At 31.6% G+C, this 11,044-nt stretch overlaps 1 protein-coding gene across 1 annotated transcript in view; it reads right to left on the bottom strand.

Moving 5' to 3' along the window:
• Positions 1-762: 762 nt before the first annotated feature.
• Positions 763-11,044, bottom strand: part of LOC149573147 (uncharacterized) — a 90,083-nt gene continuing 79,801 nt past the window's right edge. The window contains exon 4 of the mRNA XM_089815916.1: positions 763-1,011. Coding sequence (XP_089672042.1) covers positions 763-1,011 — 249 coding nt within the window. The remainder of the gene's footprint in view (positions 1,012-11,044) is intronic.

Below are 11,044 nucleotides of genomic sequence, written 5' to 3'. Positions count from 1 at the left end.
TAGCAAGGAAGACCCCTCATAGAGTACATCATCACAAATGATCAAAATTGTAGCCCTAACATGCGAAATTTATTACTACAATAGTGAAGATTTATGGGCCTCATCCCCACCCCAGTTTTACCTTCACCTCAGAGGGTTTCTAGGTAATCATATCATTGTGTTATGTGTTGATCATATATGTTTATGTTTATGTTTAGGATCAATGTATTAGATCTTTTACATCATTGCAATAAATGTTTATGTGATTTTTCATATTGATGAGATGAGGGTTAGTGGTGAAAGTTATCATTTTGATAATTGTTTAGAAGGTTAAAAAATTTATAATTCTAATTCACCATCCCCCACCACAATATCTCACTTTCCCAATATACATCCAACAAGATGATGGCCTTGATAGGACTCTATATTATATTATATTGTAGTGTAGTGTATTGTATTGTAGGAACACCAAATATTTACTCTATTATTGTCTACTTTTCTAGCTATTTATTTTATATAGTTTGATGACTACATCTAATTTGAGATTAAGAATAAAGGATAACATTCTTTAATTACAAAATAATAATTAATTTTTTGAATGTTAACATTAAAATGTTCCTGGGAAGAAAAATATAATATTTCTATCTCCTAATTATGTGGATTTTATTATAATGCATTGAATGATAAATTTAGAATAATGATCATTATAATAAAAATAGTACATAAGTTACGTACATTGTATTATTTCTACAAATATCTAAATATTTTCTAACAAGTTAAAATTCAACAATTAATTATTATGTACTTCACAAACCTGTAAACGTCACACTTTTCATCATATGGTTGAGACTTTATAACCTCTGGTGCCATGTACACATATGTTCCAGTTTCTCCAGTAAGAGCAAGCTCACCATCTACTAACAAGCGAGCATGACCAAAATCTCCAAGTTTAACATGGTAGTTTTCATCTAAAAATATGTTACTGAGCTTTAAGTCACGATGTAAAACCTTAGGTTTTTGTCCATGGAGATACTGTAATCAAACATAAAATGTTAGTATAACAAATTCTATATAATATTAAAGTAAATAATAAGTCGTGAATAGGATGTTGTGAAGAATAATAGTGATATGTTAAGAATTATAGGTTTTTCAAATCAAAGAAAAATGAAAAATATATTGTTAAGATATATAAAGAAAAATGTATGATATATGTTGATTAGAAGAAAAGTGTGTAATATAACTACTTTGAAGATTACAACCTAGTTATCCTCTAATTTTGCAGATCACATGTTAAAGTGTCAATATTATTAATGTAACTAGCATATTAAGATAAATCCTTATGTTGATTATAGTATATAATATAAAATATCTTGCATAGAATTATTTTAAAATAAAAAAAAAGTAAATGCCATTAAGCTCTAGTTGATAAGAAATTAACCTGCATCCCTTGAGAGATCTCCAATGCAATTTGTAATCGATGAGATAATGGTGGAAGTAGTTTGGTTCTTTGGTTTTGGCGATACTTATCACCATAAAGCCACTCTCTTAAAGTTTGTGGGCCTAGTAACTCTGTGACTAGCCATGCTATTCTCGAAGGAGAGAGACATGCTCCTAGAAGTTGAAGCACATATGGATGTCTTTGCCTTGCAATAATTTCTACCTCTTGGCAAAACCATTCTATTGCTTCCTATAATAATAGCAAGATGTATTATATATTCATTAAAATGGGAGAAGATTAAAGGAGAGAGAAGTAATGTAGTAGCAATATATTTACAAAAAAAATCCTTATTTCTTAATGAATAATCATATATTAACTATCGTTAAATTGTTTATAAAACATGATGCATTCAAATTCATTCACCAACATGTGGATTATAAATATAATTTAGATTACCAATGTTGTCTTACAATAAAATTGTGATTTAATACAAACATACTTGATCTATTCATAATAATCACTATTTTGTACAAATTAAATGGTAATTAAAACATAGTTTACATGATAAAATGAGTAACAATAGACAAAAAAGAAGAAGAAATCTGAACAAATTTTTTAAATCAAGAATAAAAACAATGTATGAAAATAATATAGATAATATAAAGTTATATTTCTACACTTACCTAAATATTCAAATTAACATTTAGAAGATTACTTCTAATCTAAAACTCTTCCTTTAATCCATTAGCAGAAGTATTACATTGCAGTGTTCCATATTTGGCCAATATTTCTATTTTATTATTTACTAATATAGAGTAACTTAAAAAAAAATGCAATACATTCTATAAGGAATTCTTGATAACACAAAATGAAGTACAATAGACTTGGTCTCCAAGTATTAAAAAAAAACTAATTATTTGATAGACTATTTGTGGGAATTTTGTTCCAAAAATACTTCTTAGGTAAGAAAATTGTTATATGCTCCACCTTTATCATGTTGAGAGGCATATGAAATGTCATTAGTTACAAACAATTTTTAAAAAAAACCAATTTAAAAGAGCAAATATCATTTGACATTTACAAAAACTTTTAAAACTAAATTTTATTATTCATTTTAATATATTAAACTTCATGTATTAAATCATAATCCCAATTTAAAATTGTTAAAAAGTCCACAATAATGTTAAATTTAAAATAGGAAAATAGGAAAATATGAAAATTTCAAGCTGTACCAAAATGTAGCCAATGCATTAGAAAGGAATTCAAATAGTCATGGTTGTAAAAAAAAATCACAACCTATTAAAATTTCACTCTGCACAAAGCAATTTCAAGTGATAGACTTGCTTGGCAAAAGAGGGTGTCGAGTGATAGGAAGACGGTGTTGAGTAATCTCAGCACAAGAAGGAGCTAAGTGACTTGGCACTAAGGGCAACTCAACATAGTGTATGCCAATTGTAAAGATGTTGAGTGAACTCAATCACCATTGCAAGGTGATGCTCAGAAAAAGAGGATGTCGAGTGAGCTTGATAGTAACATCAGAGAGTGAGCTTAGCCAAATACTAAACTAAGTAAACTATTCAATACACTTACAGTTTGGATTTTTCCACCATTAAAACTCAGAGGGAAAAACTTCAAAACTTGCAAGTATAGAAATCTTAAATGAAGAACATGTAATGTTAAGTAGAAGGAGGAAAATAGATTTCCAAGTATGCCTACTTGCTTGCTTTCTTATATTCTATTTCAACAAAACTATAACAAAATATGGGAGGATTCGACTTCAACTAGAAAAACCCTAAAACTTTAAACTAATAAAACTTAAACTTCAAACTTATAGCTCTAATGGCTACATACAACAATGCCTAGAGAAATCATTGCTTCATAGAAAAAATCAAAAATGAACTTACAGAATGACAAAAGGACCCAACATGTGCAACTGCAAACATGAAAACTTCCTTCTATCTTCTGAACTCTAACTTAATATGTTGATCGACTTCCTTCTCTACTTTGTGCTCTACTCTACAACTAATCCAGCTCTTCTACTCTACTCTCCTTTGAAAACTCAAATGAAATAGATTCATTCCTTTTGTCTCTTGGAAAAAATGTTTTCCCTCTCATTTCAAATCTGAACTCACCTAATAGCATTCAATGTTTCTAACTATTGTATAGGCCATTATGGTGGTAGGTGAGTGTTTGGCTCCATGAGAAAATGACTTACTATATTAAATTTCTAACAATCCCCCTTCCTCCTGAGCCAAACAAACAAGGATCACTCTTGATCAAAATTAACTACACCAAGACTCTCTCTTAGGTGCACAAAAGTTCCAATGCCTAAAGGCTTGGTAAATATGTTTTCTAGTTGCTGCTCAAACTTGCTAAATTCCATCTTGATGTCCCCATTCTCTACTAACACTCTGATGAAGTGATATCTGATCTCTATATGCTTTCTTCTTCCATGAAAGACTAGACTCTTAAACAATTCAATTGAGGAGATGTTGTCACAAATGATTCCGATTCCATCATCTTGCCTTTCGTTTAAATCTGTCAAGATCCTCCATAATCAAATATCTTGACATGCTACTACATTTTCTACTATGTATTTAACCTTTTCTATAGATTGAGCAACAATAGGTTGCTTCTTGGATGCCCATGAAATTGTACCTGATCCAATATGGAATATGTATCTGGAAGTGCTCTTCCTATCATCTAAACTTCTAGCCCAATCACTAACTGTGTAACCAACAAACCTGAAATCATTTTATGTAGTATACAAAATTCCAAATCCCTTGGTACCATTCACATACCTTAGGATCCTATTTCCCACTTGTCAATGGGAATCCTTTGGTGTTTCCATAAATTTGGAAATCAAACTTACTACATGCACCATGTCTAGCTGAGTTGCAGTCAAATACATCAAATTTTTAACCATACTTTTGTATAGTGTTTGATTCACACTTTTGTTGCAATCTTCTTTGCTCAACTTCAAACCTACTGCTATTGGTGTTAGGGTTGCTTTACTATTCTACATTTTGAATCTCTCCAAGATCTGCCTTGTATATTTTTCTTAAGAGATGAAGATGCCATCATGCATTTTTTTTACTTCTATGCCTAAAAATCACTTCAAGAGACATAGGTCTATCATTTCAAATTCATTTTTCATGGCCTCCTTGAACTCATCAAAATTGTCATTTCTAGTGAAGATCAAGTCATCAATATACAAACCAACAATCAACACATTACCATTGGCTACCTTGATGTATAGTATGGGCTCACCATCACTTTTTCTAAAGACATTACTCATCAAATATGATTCAATCCTATTATACCATGCTTCTGGAGCTTGCTTGAGCCCATATAGAGCTCTCTTCAATCTATACACTTTATGCTGTTCACTTGTAACTTCATAACCAAGTGGCTACTCCATATATACTTCTTCCTTCAATACACCATTCAAGAAGGTTGACTTCACATCTATTTGATATACCTTCCATTTGTGATAGGCTATAATTGCTATGACAACATGAACTATTTCCATTCTTGCAACTAGAGCATATGTCTCATCATAATCTATGCTATACTATTGCTTGTACCCCTTGATCACTAATTGTGCCTTATGCCTATCTATTTTTCCTTTAGCATTGCACTTGGTCTTGTAAACCCATTTCACTCCAATTACTTGCTTCTTGGAAGGAAAAATAGTTAACTCCCATGTCTCATTTATTTTAATGATATCTATTTCCTCATCCATGGCATGGCACCATTTCTCTTCATTCATAGCTTCCTCAAAATAAATTGGATCACTATGAGAAAATAATGCAAAATTTACACTCTCATCATAATCTTCATCATACCTTTCATCTTGGTATAACTCCCTTAGATTTTTATTATCTCTTGACAATAGGGGGCCAAGAGTGAGATCTGAATTTTTAGTACTATTGCTGCTATTGTTTTACATACTAGCTTGGGGTTGTCTTGATGTGCTTGGAGCTATTACTTGGCATGTTAAGGGTTGCTCCCCTTTTTTCCTTTTTTTGTAATCCATATTTTCTACTCCATCTTCTTGGCGATCACTAATGTCATTTTTTTTCTCTTCAATAATAGGAATTTACTTGAAGTGCTTGAGGATTCATCTACTAAGCCATCCCATGACTGATTTTCAAGAAATTCCACATCTCTTGAAATGGTGATCTTATTGGCAATTGGATCATATAGCCTATAGGAATTTGATTCTAAGTTGTATCCTATGAAGATGCACTTCAAACCTTTTTCATCCATCTTTTACCTTTGTTCCTTCCGCTCATGTGCATATGCTACACATCCAAACACTTTTAAGGGTTTAATTGCCCATATGTTCCTTAACCATGCCTCAAGAGGAATTTTATCATGAACTAATTTTGTAGGGTACCTATTTATCAAGTACATTGGTTTTTCTAAAGCCTCTCCCTAATATTCAATTGGGAGTCCCTTTGCTTTCATCATGCTTCTTATCATTTCAAAAATGGTCTTGTTCTTCCTATCAACCACTCCATTTTTCTATGGAGTATAACTGGATGTAAGCTCTTTTCTTATGCCATTTTTCTTACAAAAATTTACAAACATATTGGAGGTATACTCCCCTCCTCTATCTAATCTAAGGACATTAACATAATGTCCACATTCTTTTTCAGCTAGGGCTTTGAGTTCAACAAATTTATCAAATGCTTTAGATTTGTTCTTTAAAAAATATACCCATGTCCTACAATTGAAATCATCTATGAATAATAAAATAAGTACTCCCCCCAATAGAAGTATTTTGCATAGGGCTTTCCAAATCAAAATGCACCAATTCTAATGATACTCTAGCCCTTCTAGAATTTCTAGAATTAAAGGGAAGCCTATGTTTCTTAAGCAAAATACAAGCCTCACACTTGTCATATGAATCTACTATACTTGGAAAACCATCTACCATTCTTTTCTAGGATAAAAAATTTCAACCAACAAAACCAAGATGTCCATACTTGAGATGCCAAAGCTTGGAGGGGTCTTCAATCATGCTTCTAAGAGCTGATTGCTGATGTATTGTTGTACATGATACTTGGTAGTTACAACACTAACTTGAGAAGAGAAACATGTCTCTATCTTCAACAAAAACATTTGGTTCTTTGTCATTTGGACTACTGCAAGTAATATATTACTCTCATCCTTCTCATAAATGACACATTTGTCATTTTCCATCAACACCTTGTATCCATTTTGAATGAGTTGTCCAACACTCATCAAATTGTGCTTCATACAAGCGGAAAAATATGCATTCAGTATCTCCTTTTCACCTTTCTTGGTGCAAACCATGATAGATCCTTTGCCCACTATGGGAACGGTTCCATTATTTCCCATCTTTATTTCAAACTTAAAAGTCTTATCAATGAATGAAAATAAACTTTCATTACCACTCATGTGGTTGCTACAACTATTGTCTAGGTACCATACCTCAAGGCTACCTTCTTCACCAACATTATGTTGGACCAAGTTCCAACGTTCCCCTTCAAAATTTGTGACATAGCTTAACCACCTCCTATATTGTATAAGTCTAGTGGTTGTATCAGAAATTGACAGGTCGATCTTTTGGTGCAATGATAACTATAGCTTCTTACAAGTGGTATCAAAGCTTGGTCAAAGGTTTGAATCTCCTTAGGTAATGTTAAGGGGAGGATTTTTGGACTAACCACCAGCATTCCCCTTTGGGATTAATGACATGGCTTAATTTCCTCTTGTATTCTATAAATCTAGTGGTTGTATTGAACATTAACAGGTCAATCTTTCAGTTGCAAATTTCAACTCTAGCTTCTAACATGTTACACATGATGAAGGATGTGGGATTTTTTGCATTTCTCACATTCACATCAACCACATTAGCATTCTACTTTGACTAATGTTGCTTCTTCAAGAATTCACTTACATAATTCCCATACTTATGATAGTAGTAGCATTAAATATTTCTCTTATTAGAGTTGTAATTCTTCTTACCTCCTCTAGAGCTTTTTTCAGAGGTGCTTTCTCCCTTTTGGTTACTTGCTCTTCCTGAGATTTTTGCACCAACATTACTTTGACCATTCCTTCCACAACCTCTACTTCTTGATCCTCTACCAGAGCCATTTCTTCCTCTCCCCCTACCTCTTGAATTCTCTTGAGCCTTGAAATACTACTCTTGGGAAGTTGTTGCTGATTTGTTTAGCTAATGCTCATGGGTTCGAAGAGTTCACATCAATGCATCCATGGTCAATGTGGTGAGGTCCTTTTATTCCTCTATGGTCATCAAAAGATTGTCATATTTTTGAGGTAAACTTCTCAATATATTTTCCACAATCCTCTACTCTTTATAATCTTCTCCATTTGATTTGAGCTAGTTTATCAAAGTGGAGATTCGTGAGTTGAACTCTATAATAGGTTCATTGTCCCTCATCTAAAGGTTCTCAAACTCTCTTCTAATCATCTATAGCTTCATTACTATGACCTTATTAGTCCCCTTTAAGTTTGTCTCAAGGATATCCCATGCTTCCTTTGCATAATTTTTTGTCACAATCTTAGGAAAAATTATATCAGTCATTGTTGCCTGAATCAAACTTAATGCCTTGGCATCCTTTCTCCTTAACTCTTTCAATTAAGTCTTTTGTGGGATTGTGAGAGAAGCATACACTACTGGGACTATAACATCATTAAAACCATTGATCACAAACTCCCATAAGTCATTAGCTACCATTATGGTTTTCATCTTCTTTTCCCATGTATCATAATTCTATCCATTAAAGGATAGTGGTTTCTTCCATATTTTTCCTACATCTCCTACCATGTCAAATATCTTAGAAAACAAATGCCCTAACTCACTATGGATGTGGGGTTTCAAAGATCTAATACCATGTGAAAAATAAATTATAACCTATTAAAAAATTTCTTAGTGCAAAGAAATGCTAAGTGATAGACTTGCTTAGCACTAGAGGGTGCCAAGTGATAGGAAGATAGTGTTGAGTAACCTTAGCACAAGCAAGATATGAGTGACTTGGAACTAAGGGAAACTCTACATGGTGTATGTTGAGTGAGCTCAGTCAGCATTGCAAGGTGATTCTTGGAAAAAGAGGATGCTAAGTGAGCTTAGCAGTAACAACAAAGAGTGAGCTCAACCAAAGACTAAACTAAGTGAACTATTCAACAGACTTACAGTCTGGACTTTTCCACCATTAAAACTTCAAAACTTGCAAGTATGGAAATCTTAAATGCAAAACATGTAATGTTAAGTAGAAGGAGGACAATAGATTGCCAAGTATATCTGTTTACTTTCTTTCTTTCTTATATTCTATTCAACAAAACTATTACAAAATCAAGGAGCATTCAGCTCCAACCAAAAAAACCCTAAAACTTAAAACTAATAAAACTTAAATGCCAAAATTATAGCTCTAATGGTTGCATACAACAATGCCTAGAGCAATTACTACTTCATAGGACAAATCAAAAATGAAGTTACAAAATGAAAAAAGGACCCAATACATACAACTACAAACATGAAAACTTCCTTCTCTCTTTTGAACACTGACTTGATCTACCAATCGACTTCCTTCTGTACTTTGTGCTCTACTTTGCAATTAATCTGGCTCTTCTACTCTGCTCTCCTTTGAATAATCGAATCAATTAGATTCATTCTTTTTATCTCTTGGCAAAAGTGTTTTCCTTCTCATTTTGAATTAGAACTTACCTACTCGCATTCAATGTTTTTTACTATTGTACAAGCCATCAAGGTGATAGGTGAGCATTTGGCTCCAAGAGAAAACAACTTACTAAATTAAGTTTCTTTTAGTGGTCATGAAATAGTTCACCAATGTGTAACTATTAAATAAATGGTTATTATAAAAGTGCAAGAATCAATCAAAAGGGATCGAGAACATAGAGAGAGGATGAAATGTGGTTAAAGATGGCTCTCTGGCTATATAGCCAAACCCATCTAAATGAGTGCAAGGATTTGTAATTTGGAAATCAAATAATAAAGCTTTAATATTCTCATTATGTGTTTCAATTCCTATAGAAGATATTAAGTATTGACTCAAAGTCTAGGCATTGATTATTTGAATGGGTCATTTATGTAGTTTTAATACATTGAATTTGAAAAGTTTTTTATATGCATTTGATCTTATCATATTCATATGCTATAACTATTTTGGATATGCATATGGTTCTATGTGAATCAGATCTGATTTCGAGAATCAATTACACATAGTTTTTCTATCTTATTTTTGGAGCCAATTCAGCAATGCTATAATAGAATGCATTAGTCATAAAATTAATGGGTTTTTAACTCTTATTGGTTCCATGTTCTTAATTCCAATTATCATTGGTTTCATTTTCTTGAAGTCTCCACATTAAATGAAGATTTCTTATAGCAAGTAGATATAGTTGCATAAAATTGATTAATGGCATGAATTTATGAACGGATTTTAATGTATATATTATTTACCTAAATGTCTCAAGATTGAGGAATCGAGTCTTAGTTTAAAAACTGATTTAAACATGAAGTTGTGGCTCTATTTTATGAGCATGAAATCATTGGTAATTCACACCGAAGTTTGAAATTAAAACATGGGCTGAAAATGGCATTTGAAATTTCTGTTTTGTTTTACAGTATTGAGCATGGTTAAAAAAATTAAAGATTGGAATGTGATAAATGTGATGGAGTGTTTCAAGGCTTTGTTTTATAATATTCATTGGATTTTTAGAATGGAAATATCAATAGTAATAGAATGGTGAATTTTAAGAATGGTAAATTGTCAAATTGCATATTTGAAAATCAATAGTACGATTTTGTTTTTTTGTTTTTCTATTGTTTTAAAGTATTATTATTTATTTAATAAATATTAATTTGAAATATAGAACTCTAAAAATAATAATAAATTAAAAAAATAAGAAAATAAATACTCTAAAATAATAATATAGAAATAAATTATTTTTCTAATAACAAGAATTTCTTGCTTTTTATTAATAATCATACTTAATGAGTTATTTCTAATAAGAATATCATGATTAATAAATTTTATAAAAATATAATTTAATTTTGAGTATATATTTAATATAAATTCATTAAAGAATTGGATCTTAAATTTTTTGAAAATATTAATTTATAATTTATTATATATAATTATTTTTAACTATTTTTAAATATAATTATTTAATATTTTTGAATTAATATTTCAACTTAAGCTAAAATCTAAAATTAATTATCACTCCACCTATAATCTTAATTAAATGTTAATCATTAGTTATCTAATATATTAGAAATTATAATTCATGTTTAATTAACTTTGAGAGAGAGAAAGAGAAGGTACAAAATAGAGAGAGAGAGAGAGAGAGAGAGAGAGAGAGAGAGAGAGGGGGGGGGGGGGGGGGGGGGGGGAGGGAGGGAGGGAGGGAGAGATTGTGTTTTTAATAGACAAGGGGGATAGAGGAAGAACTTGGTAGGGGGATAGAGAGGCTCATATTATGTTTCTAATAGAGAGAGTGAGGTAGAGGGAGATGTTGGTAAGGGGATATATATAGATAGATAAATAGATAGAGGGTGATTGAGGAACATATATATAGAAATGTTGGAAAGTAGTAGCATTGGGAGGGATA

This window comes from Cupressus sempervirens, chromosome 2 (genome assembly GCF_028749045.1).
Source record: "Cupressus sempervirens isolate cs-2001-9-10 chromosome 2, ASM2874904v1, whole genome shotgun sequence".
Taxonomy (NCBI): Eukaryota; Viridiplantae; Streptophyta; class Pinopsida; order Cupressales; family Cupressaceae; genus Cupressus; species Cupressus sempervirens.
The sequence above is the reverse complement of the archived record's forward strand: the minus strand, read 5'-3'. Positions and strand labels throughout refer to the sequence as shown.